The following is a 15895-nucleotide window of genomic DNA, read 5'->3' as shown; positions in this document are numbered from 1 at the left end:
TTCAGTTCATAGACCATATCACCAGTGACTGTGAACTACTGAACCTTACACTGACTCTTCCAGTCAAACCTCATGAGTTCAGGGTTCTGGGTTTGTTGAGAAAATATATGGGTCAGTGAACATAAGTGGCTATGATAAAGAAAAGTAAAGGGCTTTGAAATGCATATGGCAAGTTCTCAGAAGTTTATGTTGGTATCAAATTATATCATTTTCAATATAAAATTCAGTGTAATGACACTAAAAATGTCACAAGTAGCAAGTAGTAAAAGTAGTAACATTTCCTTACATCTTATTTTAATTAATATTTCCTTTTTTAAAAACATATTTGTTTAATAAAATGTTTATTAAATAAAATGTGTGTATATATATATATATATATATATTCATACAGCGGGTAAAATAAGTATTGAACCATTTTTCTCAGTAAATATATTTCTAAAGGTGCTGTTTCTTTAGTTCTTTCCATAGATTTTCTTTTGGATTCAAGTCAGGTGATTGGCTGGGCCATTCTAGCAGCTTTACTTTCTTTCTCGGAAACCAAATGAGAGTTTCCTTGGCTGTGTGTTTGGGATCATTGTCTCACTGGAATGTCCACCCTCATTTCATCTTCATCATCCTGGTAGATGGCAGCAGATTTTTTTAATCAAGAATGTCTCGGTCAAGAATGTCTTCCATTCACTTGATTGGCTCTATGACTCTCTCTCCTCTCCACCTGTAGCTGGTGTGTGGTGAGCGCACTGGCGCCGTTGTCCTGTGGCTGCCGTCGCATCATCCAAGTGGATGCTGCACACTGGTGGTGGATGAGGAGAGATCCCCCCACATGATTGTAAAGCGGTTTGGGTGTACAGCAATACACAATAAAGCGCTATATAAATGCATCATTCTTCTTCAGCAATAGAGCCTTGCGTGGTGAGCGTGCATACAGGCCATGGCGGTTGAGTGCATTACTTATTGTTTTCTTTGAAACAATTGTACCTGCTAATCCAAGTCTTTTTGAAGCTCAAAAAGTGATCCTTGGCTCTTGGACAACTCTTCTGATAATTCTTTTCACTCCTGTGTCAGAAATCTTGCGAGGAGCACCTGGTCGTGGCCGGTTTATGGTGAAATTATGTTCTTTCCAGTTCCGGATTATGTCCCCTAGAGTGCTCACTGGAACATTCAGAAGTATAGAAATCCTTCTGTAACCAATGCCAGCAGTATGTTTTGCAACAATGAGGTTGTGAAGGTCTTGAGAGAGCTCTTTGCTTTTACCCATCATGAAATGTTTCTTGTGTGACACGTTGGTCATGAGACACCTTTTTATAGGCCATCAGTTGGGACTGAACCAGTTCAAATTAATTTCCACTGACTAGGGGCAGGATTGCTTTCTAATTACTGATAGATTTCTGCTGGTGTCTTGGCTTTTCATGCCTTTTTGCACCTCCCTTTCTTCATGTGTTCAATACTTTTCCCCTGTGTCATTCTACTTTATTACACAGAACTTAATTTCTGAACTTATTTGTTTTGCTTTCTTTGTATGTATGGATTACTTGGATTGTTACCGACATCTGGTGAAAATTTTATGTCAACAGCATCTTTAGAAATATATTTACTGAGAAAAATGGTGATGTGTTCAATACTTACTTTACCCGCTGTATATATATATATATTTGATAAACTTTTATAAATATATTATTCACATGAATTTAAGGTAATGTAAAGAAATATGGTTTCAGATGTATTTAAAATGTATGTAGAAATTAATGTAAAAGTTATGTATAATTCATTACTATATAAATGTCATGGATTGTTATTTCTCAGACAATATTACGTTTTCTGGAGTCTTGTTATAAAAAGGTCAAAATATCTGATATTTTAAGAGATTCATTGATCTTTACAGTCATTATATTTAAGTCATGCATTTTGAAGTACTTTTTAAAATAAATTAAAAGATTTAAAAAAGTGTCTTGTCATTGACCCATATATCTTTTTAACACTTTAAACCACCATGAAAGTGTCAAGATGAAGCTATAACAGGATCAGTTGCCCGTAGAGGAAAGAAAAAGAAACAAGAGAAAGACATATCGGAAGAAAAGAATTATAACTCTTTTCCCCATTAGCTGGCTGGCTCATCTCTGAGCTTGCAGACATTCCCATAATGCACCATGGCTCTTCTAGCCTTGACCCCCATGATTCCCTGCTGTGTGGGGTCTCCAGCTGCACTTAATCTGCTGTCTCTCTTCTCATCCCTACACCCTCGTGACTGTGGGGAGAGCTTGGGTTAAATCAATGTGCTTATGTGCTGTCTACACTGACATACTGGGGGCTTGTGAACCCTTAATCATGTCCCCACAAGCATATTTCCTTTGATTTGGGTGAAATTGCTTTTGTCTCATTCCTCAAGTCTGGTCTAGTTTGGAGCGGGATCCCAGTGTTGATTGGAAACACCACTTCACAAATCCGTTGTACATCGTTGGCTACTACCACAATAAATAACTGCCGAGCGTGAGTGTGCATCAGTATTGTCAGAGTCCAAAATTAACTTTTTGCCCAGAGACATTAATAGGATGCCATCCCGCAGTGGGCATTTGGATATGTGGGGTGGGACAGGGGACTGCAGATGAAAGATGTGCAGGAGTGAACATTGCTGTTCTACACAGGGATTCATGACTGATGAAAACCACAGCGAACCCACAGAAAAACATTCAAAACTCTGCATTTCAGTGGCAACATTGCACACTAAAGAAATCTCTAGTAGTGAAAACCATGACGCAGATTATTTATGCCAGTTTTTATTACACAAAGTAAATTCATATAAGATATGTCTAATCTAAAATATGTATAAAGCTGTAACACTCAATTCACCTGCAAATGTATAGCTTTATAAACTACTATTAAATAGCACTAATAAAACAGAGGACAACTGAAATAAATAATATAAACATCAAATATAAAATAAATATCAGCTTATTTGTAACAGCATCATGTACTAGATCAGTCTTCACAGTTTAAACTGCTACCTGTCATATAAATGTGAAGACAACCCATCGTGATTTAGTTGCTCCAATTTTCCTTTTCTTGACATTTAAAGAGACAGTTCACCCAAAAATGAATATTCTGTCATCATTTACTCTACCTTAGCCTTGTTGGTAAATAAAATTATGCTTTATTTTGAGAAAAAATCGCCATATCATATATAAACATAAACTTAAAGGTCTTCACAGCAACCCTTCAAAATAAATGTTCAGTTTAACTTGAAGAAACTGTGACAGAAATATATCATGATAGCACTGCTACTAATAATAAAATTATTATTAAAACAATATTTTTAAGGAATATTTACCAGAAAAAGGTGTTTACCAGAAAAATGTAAATACACAACACAGCATTACTGAAGTCAATAAAATAATAATAAATAAATTTTTATAAAAATCAATTAATTATACATGTTTTGATTATTAAAATTTAATGAAACCATTAAAATGGAATCCAAAAAATTAATGCAAAACAGATTTTGGTCAAAATAAAACAGAATTTGAGAAAAAAATCAAACTTATTTCATAGGACCTTAAAAATTAAATTTTTGCTAAACATTTAATAAATTCATGATTTCAATTAATTAGACATGCTTTTTGATTAATATATTTTTTAATTGAACCAAAATGGAAAAAAAGTAATCCAGAAAAATTAAAACGGAAAAAACAGAATTTGGAAAAAAATGTAATGGATTTCACAAAGCCCTAATATTCTTACAATGATCATCTTTTATGTTTCACAGAAGAATGAAACTCATGTTTGGTGAGTGAATGATGAATGAACTTTAATTCTGGTGTGGACTCTCACTTTAAGTAAGAAATATTTCACATATGTGTTGCCACATGAAGTTCTGCAGAAGAAAAGGTCAGTTACGTAAGGTAAAAATCAAAACAAAAGTTTTCTTTAGTAAACAGTTTGCTCAAGGTCAGGCTGTTACTCTTACAGTTCGACTTCAACCAAGTATTAAGTTGCAGTTCCTTATAAAGTTACCCGTCACTCATTATTTACTCATCAAAGCCCATTTTTACTTGCAATTTGCACTTGACGTGTGTTAATTTTGGACCCTGATTACTGTAAATGTGACTGCATGAATGCTCAATGCCAGCTAGAAAAACACATCTCTAATTTCAAGGCTCTCGCCGAATTTCTTTAAACATAAACTGTGACAATAATCAACAGTCCCAGCTGTATTAGGATGATTTCATGGGTCGCTTATATGACAAACTCTCATTCTGTCAGTCATCAGAATTCCCTCGCTGTCAGCATGCGGCGTGTAACTGACCTCTCATTGGCAGACATTAAGACTAGACTATTACACCAACCCTGCTTATTCAAAGACACTCATGGCCCAGGCTGCTCATCCACGTCTCCTTTCCCACACGGCCGACACCAGATCCACCCGAGCTGCAGACGGCCAGGGGCAATAAACCTCCCAGACACCACCATTCCAGCTATGGGTTGAGAGATCAGATGCGATGTAACCGAGAAGTCTGATAAATGAGGGAAAGATGGATTGATGCTCCGTCTTTGAGATAAGATGCACACCCGTCTCTTTTCTCGCCCATTCTAGAGTGCTTTGAGAGCGCTTTGTAATGCGGGGAATAATTTTGGCTCAGGTAGCGACTACGCCACTTATAAGCAAACTGCAAACTACAGGATTCTTATCAAAGCTACAAATCAGGTCTTGCTTTAAGCACAAAGTGGGAATGTTTCTGGTTTACCTTACAGCATTATGAAGATGGAGGGACTAGACTACAAATAGCAGTCGTGGGCTTTTGAAGCGGGCTCATATCAGACAGCCTACACTGCCGTTGGCCCCGCTCGCGCAGGAGGGAGAGGCCGACTAAAAACCTTCCCTTGAAATTGGATTTCTATCCTCTGAGATTAAGATCAGAATTCCACATCGGCCATATTGGAAAAACATGCTGCCTTGAGCCGTTCAGGATTGTGAGTTCAACTGCAGTCATCAGAGCATGTTCACATTTGACCTGCGGGGCCGGGCCCTCTGATCCCCCCTGATCGCTTCCTGAGTGGGCTGGGCATGCTGACTGACAGCACAGAGACCGCGCTTGTCACCCTCCGCTCTCCTGGAGCGACCCCTCACTCAGAATGATTAGTCACCACACCGGCTAACAAAGACATTCTGTCTAACCAAATCATGACAGGCAGACATCAAACTAATGAAGAGAATGATTCAGGAAAACTTGCTTCAAATATTAAATAGACAAAAAATGAAGACATATGATGTATTTAAAAAAAAAATATATGTATATAATTCTTTTATATACAGTATCAAATTATTTAAAAAATAAATAAATCAAATATAAAAACTGCAACTACTGTTTTTACAGACAAAACAAATTCTGTAAAATTATTTTATACACAGTATATATCAAATTATAAAAAATGTAAAAAAAAATTATTGAAAATTAAATAGTATATATTACTAAATATATAAAAGAAACCTTTTAAAGAAACATATAGACAGAAAATGTTATTTATAAAATTATTTTATATAGTAATAGAAAAAATATTAAAATCTAAAAATAAGTTAAAAATTAAATAGTATATCATATTATATTACAAATAATTTTAAATAATAATGTAAAAATGTAACAGCAAACACCATAAATTTATAAAAAAAATCATAATTTCTTTTTAATCACAATGACATCTTTTTTCCAATAAAATTATATATTATAAGCTGTTAAAAATAGTTGTTAAATAAATACTAAAACATATAGATGAATTAATTTACCATATATATTGTATTATTTTTATTTTTTTTATTATTTTATTATATTCATTTTTTTCTTAATTTATTCAAATTGCTTGGTATTAAAATATATTCAAATATTTTCTGCTTTCTATGACAAATTTTTTTCCCTTAAAATTATTATATATCATAAGCTGTTAAAAACAGAAATACTACAGCATATAGATAAATTAATTTGCCATTTATATTGCATTTTTATTAATTAATTAATTCATTTATTTATTTCTTAATTTAGTCAAATAGCTTGGTAATGAACTTTTCCACGACATTCTAATTTATTGAGATGCACCTGTATATTCAAATATCTTCTGCTTTCTATTTCTAATTGTAGTGATATGATCAAGGTTACTGAAAGCCGCTGTCTACTTGATAACATTGTGCGATCACTCTAAACTGCTATGCTTCAACTTGATCAGACTGACACGCTGTTTATTTTGTTCCCTTTACTCGTAATTCCGCACAAATGGAGAAACTTCCTCCTCTCGAGAGAGCCCGTAACAGTTGAATCATGACACTGAGTCACACAGGAGTGAGACATGTGTGCTACGAATCCTTGTTTTCCAACTCGCATTAACTGTAAAACACTTTATAGTATCTGACAGCTCCATCACTTCAGTCGAGATGTTTCCCATCCTATTATTCTTACTCACAGGCCTTCAGGAAAAAAAGTCAATTTTACTATGTTGCAACGTCTCCGATAGACACCCACATTCATGCAAATCATCCATATCTCCTGCTGGGATCTAACCCATAAATGCTATGTACCATGCATTCCTATCTGCCTTTTTTCTCAGTCTCCATGTACTTATCTCCAGTTTTTACCACTTCCCCCTCCTCATTCTCCAATTCCTTCCTTTCACATCTCATAAAAACATGTCCATCGTTTCATGCGCCCATGAGATCTGTCAGATCATCAGGTCGGATTCCGCCAAATCAAACGCTCCACATCTCCTGCGTGCGCCTGCATAAATGAACCCATCGCGGCCCTGAGTGTCGGACCACTCCTGTGCCTTATTTTGTCTTCCCACTCCTGCCCTGTAGGGATCTGACTCCAGTTGTAAAAACATGGGTTTAGATGCTTGTTTTTAAGAACCCTCTCACGAGCAAACGAAAGCTGAGACTAGGAGTTCGTAACAAAGACTCTTTAGAGAAAGACCAAGATGTTTTTCCCTGAGCTTCATGCTTTCCTTGTAGCCTGTTTGCCAAGACTCCTGAAAAACAAAGTCATACTTGGCAATGCCTTCTTTTACTTAATGCTCGTAATCAGATACTTGTCTTAAAAGTATACCATTAAGACTTGAGTTGCGTTATCCTCCGTGAGGACGCTAATACAACATCCTTTTCCAGGCAATGCAACTTTTTCCACGTATAAACCGAAAGCCAATCTAACAAATCTATTTAACATGCGCAGCGTCTGGTTTTGGATACAGAAACCATTAAAACATCATTGAGAGACAAATCACTAATGCACACAAAAAAAAATCAACACGATACTCACAGATATAGTAATATTCTCTGCCTGGCCGAAATTCGAATCCCAGTGAGAACGGTGTGAAAAGCTGAAACTTCTCGGAGAACTTCAGCGGCCCGTTGGGCGAGTGAGGCCGGTTGCACTCCCAACGTTTGAAACCTTTCGCCGTGTGGTCGCAAGAGCTGTAGCCGTCGTAGTTGACCATGTAGAGGACGTAGTGCTCCGTTCTCTCCTCAGGGACCGTGTCCATGTAGTGGGGACAGTGTACGTCCAAATAATCGTTAATGCATACGTCGATGTGGTAGTCTCCTCGGTAGAACCTGTTGCGAAAAGAAAGGCCGCAGTGAGTATATATGATATGAAATATTAGCCATTCAGTGACTCTCATTCGTATGTTTTACGAGCCATCGAGCCCCTACTTCAGAAAGGCCACTTCTGGAGGAAGCCACTTATTTGAGAGCAATTACCGCAAATGTGAAAGCACGTAAATCATCCAATCTGAGTCCGCTAGGGCTCACTGAGGATCGCGAGGAAAATTCATAATCCTGTCATTGACGTGGATGCTTTAAATACGCCTGAAAGAATGAGTTTTCCATGGGCGAGAGATGACAGCTTGAAATATGGCACTCCGAGGAATGCTTCAGCAGAACAAATGTGCATCTCTCGTGCCAAAACGGCCAACTATTCCTTGTTTGTTGTAAATCGAGATGACCTCCAGAGGATCTAACCAAATATGAATGTCAATGGAATGTGCACGACTTAATTTCGACAAGGAAGTGATTTAAAAAACATAGACTCCCATAGGCGCCATAGTGACGATGGATATGCTCAGGTCAGCTATGTTTAGAGTTGCTGCAAAAAATATTATTTTTACACCAAAACTGAGCGAACATGACTCGGCTTATACGTGAAGGATGCTCAGGATTCGGTGGGAATTTTTAGGGTGTAAGCTAGTGGACACCCAGTAGGAACCCTGGGGAGAGCCAGATGAGCTTCCAGGCTAATGTGAGGTTAGCGTTGCGATCCTGCTGTGGACAGAAGCACAGCTGGGCACGCTGACACAGAGATTTCCACTCATTACGGACAATAAAAGACTATTGAGAGCAGATGGAGCTTGAGACCTATCAGATTATCATTATGTGGATTTCAAACGCACTGCTGGAATACTTAGTTTCCCTGTAGGTTTGGCCGGCTTGGCGGTGGTTTGAGTGAGGGTGTATGTGTGTGTATGCATGTTTGGCAGAGTGTGTGGATGTGTATAGATGCTGCTCAAAATCTGCAAACACTTTAGGGCTATTTTGAACAACTATTTTTTACTACTCTTGGGAGCGACATCATTTGAATGGAAAGCAAAATCTCAGCTGTGAAAAACATACTACCTGAGCGATCGCGCAGTCCAAATGTTTCCAGCTCAAAATCTGGCATTTGAAAGTGTGTAACATGCAAACATGTCTTTTTACTTTGTCATTGGGTACTGGCAAAAACAAAGCTATTTCCTGATTAAATTTATTGGCTTCCTGTGTTTCCTGTCATCTTTTAAAGTGGAATGATTCAGTCTAGTGCTGACAAAAATCAACAGGGTTATACAGTTTCCCAAAACTGGTGTCCAGAGCATAGGATCATGGAAACATTACAAAACATGAAACACACATTTAAATAAGGTTAATAAACTAGCATTTATTAATGTAAGTTAATTTAAATTTTACATATACTTGCAAATATTCAACATTTCAGGGTATGCATGACCATTTAAAATTTATGAGATTTATTGTTTTTGACAAAAGTCTCTTACAAAAATAACTGTTTTCTATTTTACAGTATTTTAAAATGTAATTTATTCCTGTGATGGCAAATTTGAATTTTCAGCAGCCAGTCCTCTAGTCTTCAGTGTCACATGATCCTCCAATAATATACATATTTGGTGCTCAAGACATTACTTATTTTGATCAGTGTTGAAAACAGTTTTGCTGCTTAATAATTTTGCAGAAACAATGATACATTTTTGCAGGATTCTTTGATGAATAGAAACTAGAAAGTTCAAAAGAACAGTTTTTAAAAATAAATACTAATCTTTTGTAACATTACAAATATAATTTTTGATAAATTAAATGCATCCTTGCTGTAATTTCCGAAACCTTTGGACTGCAGTGTAATTTTATATTATTTAAAGTATTATGAACAAACATGATTTGACAATAAACAACATAAACAGCATATTTATAATTCAACATTATCTGCTGTAACATTATTCTTTATTGTTAGTTCATGATACCCAATGCATTAACTATTGTTAACAAATTGGCCCTTACTGTATAGTGCAGGGGTAGGCAAGTTCGGTCCTAGAGAGCCGCAGTCCTGCAGAGTTCAGCTCCAACCCTAATCAAACACACCTGAACAAGCTAATCAATGTCTTCAGGATTACTAAGGCTATAGGCAGGTGAGTTTTGTTTTCAGGGTTGGAGCTGAACTCTGTGGGACTGCGGCTCTCTAGGACCGAACTTGCCTACCCCTGGTATAGTGTTACCATTTTTTCATTGATCATCTTAAACTAAGCTCTAAATTAGTCACAGAATAGAGTCATGGCTCTATCAATGTAAAGGTCATAGGTTCATTTCATTGGAATGCGTGAACTGATAAAAAAAAAGTAAATCTTCAATGCAATGCAAGTTACTTTGGATAAAAGCACCTGCCAACCACATAAATACACGGTGAAATCTGGTTTGAGTCAAGGCTAATGCCCTTTCACCTGTCTATCATATGAAATATCTTTGCTAGAGGATACTAAATAACTATTTCCCCTGGGTCACAAAGTTAGAGGACCAGACAACAACATATTAGCTCTCTGGACAACAACACCTAAGTGCAACAGAGTGCTTTTCTATGTCCGTGTCAGAAAAATCAATGAGTGAGAGGATTGAGTCACATTGTGTCAGTTTATAATATTCTTACGTGGCCTCTAAATCAAATGCCACCTCAGCAATTCATTTTCAATGTGTATCAGATGAGCTCCAGTGGGTTATAAAGAGATTTGACCCCATTAAACCCAATAACAGACAAACAGCTCATCAATGTTGGGCTTTCTTTCACGCGCTTGAAGAGCGATGGGCCAGCTGGTCAATAAACCACACAATGCTGTGCCAATTCATCATTAGGATTAAAAAAGAAGCTCATTAGCTATTTCTATCAACGCTACTAACACAAACATGGCACATGGCTGCATCAGAACAAGTTCTACAACAAAGACCTCCCATAACGATAATCCTCCTATTCAGTCGATTCTCTCCATCGCTCTCTTTCTCTACGTGTTCAAACAGAGTGTTATGGGTGATGACCGGGGCAGACCAGAGTCTAAAGAAAGGCAGGACACCGGGAGGCAATGGGCTCATGGAGTTCATGATTAAAGTTGGTTCATCCCAAGGTCAGACTCCTCAGACTTAACAATGGAATGAAAAATGAAGGAGGCTCTTCACTCAAGAATTTCCAACGGAAGCCAATTAAATCAAAAGAACTCTGAGGAGCTGGCATTGATTTTCCAAAGAATGGAAGAAATGGGCAAAAATATAAAGCGGACATAGACAAGCCTCTGGACAAAACAGCATTATTGTTATTAATGGGAGAACTCACCAAAATGACAATTCAACTGCTCCAACATTTCAAACCTCTTCTATGGAACACAAAAGAATATATGTTGTCGATTTTGTTTTGGACCCCATCGACTTTCATTGTATGGACAAAAACATTCTTCAAAATATCTTCTTTTGTGCTTAGAAGAAAGAAAGTCATACAGGTTTGGAATGACATGAGGGTGAGTAATTTGGGGGTGAACTACCCCTTTAAGCGCACCTCCTTACAACTTCCCATAGAGGGTGCTCGAGGCAATGACTGACGTGACTCCCAGGGGTGTAGGTCAGCTAAGCCTCGAGCCCTCCAGGCCTTTCACAGTGGCACAGATGGAGGATCTCCTCCTCAGGTTACAGCTCTCGGGCCAGCCGTGGAGCAGTTGTCCCATCATTCAGTGGGGAGGCAACGGTACATCTCCCAACGCCTCAGATATCACTCATTCACCCCTTCCAAAAGAATGTCTGCCCAGAAGCATTAACATAACAGACAAACAATGGCCTGCCAGGACTTCAAGCTGTGCTGGCTTGGCAAACGCCTCAAAAGACGGATGAAGGTGAAGGAGGGGAGAAAAATGCATATAAGAGCTCTCTGCAAGTTTCCCATGGAAAACACTCCGTGAGATTTTCTTGAAGAGACAAGATATATGGCTCGCTACATTAAAAACATATTGGTGTTTGTGGGAAGCAAGTCTATATTTCAGAAACATTGGCAAAGGACATTCAGCAATAGATTAGAGAAAAAAGGCTAGATATTTGAGCACGGATGTGTGGATAGAAGAAAGCAAGCGAAAATGAGTGAGTGAGAACGGGACTATCGGTCTCGGATGAGATAGCTACTTGTTTAACATGTATGATATGTGGAAAGTATTCGCGGTGCCACAGGTTAATCGTCCCCCTCTCGTGTCATTGTGATTAGTGGAGTGCCATATGGTATATGTCACTCATCAAACAATGAATATTCTGTGGTCAATCCTATGGGCTGATAAACACACACAAACAAATGTATATAAACAGTTGACCTTCATATCTGGCATTCACAAACTCTCAATTCAAATTGGTTCAGATTTTGATTAATTTAGATTGAGTTCTGATTTCTTTTGTAATGTCAGTTTGGTTACATGAAAAAATCTCAGTGTTTCTAAACAATTCAAATGGATAACTCATCTTTTTTAACTTAAGAGTCATTTTTGGGGAATCAGGCTATACTGGTTGAAAAACGTAAACGCTAATATTCAAAAATGAAGATTCTGTGATCATTTACTCACCCTCATGTCATTCGAAACCTTCTACAGAACAGAAAAGTATTATCTGTTCAATCTGTTCTACAGAAAAAAGCCATTCAGGTTTGGAAAGACATGAGGGTGAGTGAATGATCACAGAATTTTCGTTTTCAGGTGAACTGTGACTTTAAGAATCAGTATTGAGATTGAGAAAATCAATATTTTTACCCATCCCTAGAAAAGTCTGTATTAACGGCGAAAGGTTGCAAATGGGACACCCTGCGGCCTTCTGAACTTCACGGACGAGTGCAAGCAGACGTACTACTTATAAATAACATACTTGTTTAGATTGAAAATCTCATTATCCTGAGTGGATCCTCTTTACTGCTGCAACTGAATATTGAGTAGATGCTTTACAGATCTCAAATAACTAGATTGACATGAGTGCTTGGCACCAAATATACTCTAGTGGCTTTAATGCAACAGTGAGACCACGTGAGGTCAGGACTAGAGTCAGAGGTCATGGTTCGCCCATTATTAATGAAGGCCTCCATATTCAAAAGAGAACGAATAGAATGACGGCGCTGACCCTGGGGTCGTTCGTCTAGTGAGTGTATAACATGAAATTTATACACTGAACAGACAAATGCGAAGAAGAACAAATTATTTGTTGAGGAAAAACAAACAAGCAACAGCTCAGCAGCACAAGTGAGAGAGAGGAAAGGGTAAGAGTCAGACTACGGACATCTAAGCAAACATGAACCTGCCTCCCACAGCAGGCTGGAGATCTGACCTCTCCCAGAGGGGTCATTGCGCATCTGGGTCGTTTTACAGTGCCTTGGGCAAAGCCGCTCTGCACCCAATCAAGACAACGTTGAATCAATTAAAAGTAGAGGAGCAGCAGTTAGCAAGCCACAAAGTCTGGCTTCAATCAGCAGCCCTTGCTAATTGTCCACAATGCTCTCCCACTGATTTATGGGTGACTTAAAATAGTCCAGAGCACAACACGTTTTGTTTATGTCCTATTAAAGTCCTGTGTGGGAGTATTACTAAGGGTGTTTTTCCACAAAGTTAAACTTTCATGTATCATCAGGGTGGCATTGCGCTGTGAGACCATACGGGATGAGAGAAAAGAGTGGGTGAAGAAGGTATGGCGACTGTCTGGCTTCCCTGGAAAGGAAGCATTGTATAATTAGGCTAAGTTTCTGATTCACCCGGCACCAATTTATAAAACAAAAGTAAACAATAAAATATATAAATGAATAAATTATTATTATCCTGTGATGGCAAAGCTGAATTTTCAGCAGCTGTTATGCCAATCATTCTAATATGTTAATTTGGTGCACAAGAAACATTTCCTATTATTATTGTTGAAAACTGTTGTGCTGTGCAATATTTTTGTAGCAAATATTTTCGTGATCCGTTTTTTTTTATGAATCTTTGATGAATTGAAAGTTTGAAAAAACAGCATTATTTGAAATAAAAACCCTTTTTGTACCATTATAAATGTCTGTACTTGTGATTTGCTGATGTATCCTTGCTGAATAAACGTACCAATTTCTTAAAAAAAATAATTGTAAAAAATCCAAACTTTTTAACAGTAGTCTATATACATATACACCTACATAGCCTAATGAAAATATAGATTTAAAATTTTATATGATCAAATATTACATATATTTTAAAATTATAATTATATTTTGAATTACAAAAACATTCTCGTTTAAAATGTAACAATTTTTGGTCACACTTTATTTTAAGGTCCAATTCTCCTTAGAGACTAACTATTAACTATGACTTTTGCTTCAATAAACTACTAATTCGCTGCTTATTAATAGATAGTAAGGTAGTTACGTTTAAGTATGGGGTAGGAATAGAAGATCTAAAATATGGTCAGGCAGAATAAGGCATTAATATGTTTTTTGAGTACTAATAAACAGCCAATATGTTAGTAATATGCATGCTAATAAACAACTACTTGATAGTGAGAATTGGTCCTTAAAATAACAAATTTTATATAGAATATGTACACATAACATTTTCCAATACAATTTATATTATTATTATTTTAAACTGGTTGACCAAGGAAGCTGGGTAAGCAGCCTGGTGGAGACAGAAGCACATCAGCATCCCATGATGAGGACCACCAGCATCTAAAACACAACATACACTGACCAACTATACTGTTTTTATATTAGGTTTGGAGGGAGAGAGCGTGAGGGTGGCCTAGAAGCTGGCATGGAAGCGCTTTTACCTTCAACAAACGCAGCAGCGCCAGAAAAAACAGCACATGTAATGTAATGTAACATCTAAACATAGAGTCAGTCCCCTCAGAGTGCCAAGCATGCTGTGCTCAGGCCCCCCACACCTGGTGCTCTCAATCTCCCCCATCCAGCCCAGTTCATCAGAACCCTCAGCGGCCCTGTCAGAGCCTCCTCCATCAGCCAACACACCCTGCAGGGCCGAGAGCCAACATGCATGTACCATATGTCGCACCAATGGTATTGACTAGATATGCTGCTCTCATTGCTTTGGACGAGAAACACCTCCAGACCTAATTTGAATTCGCCTCATACAGACCGGGAAGGATTAGCTCACTGATGCACCACATATTGTGTTGTACGGACAGCATCGCCAAATAGCATTCTGTGAAGGAACCCTTCTGGAAAGTTCATTTTCCCTCCACTGAGGCAGTCTGGGTATGGGCAGCCCCAGTCCATATAATCAGCAGGATTTATAATCTCCATCTGATGACAGGTGAGTCAAGTTAAAAAAAAAAAAAAACTTTCCATAAATCAGAGCGGGGTGTTCCTGCCTCTGTCTCAACCGAAGATGAAGGGACGGAACCGTCATACAGATGTTTCTTATCTCCACGATCGAGCTAATAAACAGTGAGTTGAGTATATATTGCTCTGCGGCAAGACGTTCCGTGTCTGACTGATCTTATGTTTTTAGTGGAGGGAACACTTTCCTTTCATTCCTGATGCTTCCTCTGCTATCTGCATTCAAGAGCCAAGGGCTCCAAGTTCAACAAGTCCTCGTGAGGAAAATATTTATTATGGGCTGTGGTTGTGTGATTGACATCATAACATAACATCCTGGATTATGAAGTGGAATATGATGGAATATGGAATGCTGCGGTTCTCTTTGAAGTTATGAATTAGAGGCTGTCATGCAATGGTAACCAATCCATGGCAGAGATATATTTTTGTTGAACAAATTCAAGTCATATTTGACAAAGGTGACATTGTCATGCTAAATTCTCTGAATGTATGTAGTATGTATGTATGTAGTATGTATGTATGTTCTCTGAATTCATTGGCCTTCTGAATGTTAATTTTGAGGTCAAATTGAACATAACTCAGGGCAGATGGAATCTCCAATTTAATGGAAATGGAGCTATGAAGAATGGAAATACAGCCTGTTTGATAGATCGTACATTGGTGTTAATATAATATAATATAATATAATATAATATAATATAATATAATATAATATAATATAATATAATATAATATAATATAATATAATATAATATAATATAATATAATATAATATAATATAATATAATATAATATAATATAATATAATATAATATAATATAATATAATATAATATAATATAATATAATATAATATAATATAATATAATATAATATAATATAATATAATATAATATAATATAATATAATATAATATAATATAATATAATATAATATAATATAATATAATATAATATAATATAATATAATATAATATAATATAATATAATATAATATAATATAATATAATAT

At 36.9% G+C, this 15895-nt stretch overlaps 1 protein-coding gene across 1 annotated transcript in view; it reads right to left on the bottom strand.

The window, feature by feature from the left end:
- The window catches only part of LOC107681184 (ephrin-A5b-like), a 74899-nt gene that overhangs the window by 18004 nt on the left and 41000 nt on the right, over positions 1 to 15895 (bottom strand). Inside the window, exon 2 of the mRNA XM_016477395.1 lies at positions 7290 to 7582. Within this exon, the coding sequence (XP_016332881.1) occupies positions 7290 to 7582 (293 nt within the window). The remainder of the gene's footprint in view (positions 1 to 7289; positions 7583 to 15895) is intronic.

Source organism: Sinocyclocheilus anshuiensis, unplaced genomic scaffold, assembly GCF_001515605.1.
Source record: "Sinocyclocheilus anshuiensis isolate Anshui unplaced genomic scaffold, SAMN03320099.WGS_v1.1 scaffold412, whole genome shotgun sequence".
NCBI lineage: Eukaryota > Metazoa > Chordata > Actinopteri > Cypriniformes > Cyprinidae > Sinocyclocheilus > Sinocyclocheilus anshuiensis.
The sequence above is the reverse complement of the archived record's forward strand: the minus strand, read 5'-3'. Positions and strand labels throughout refer to the sequence as shown.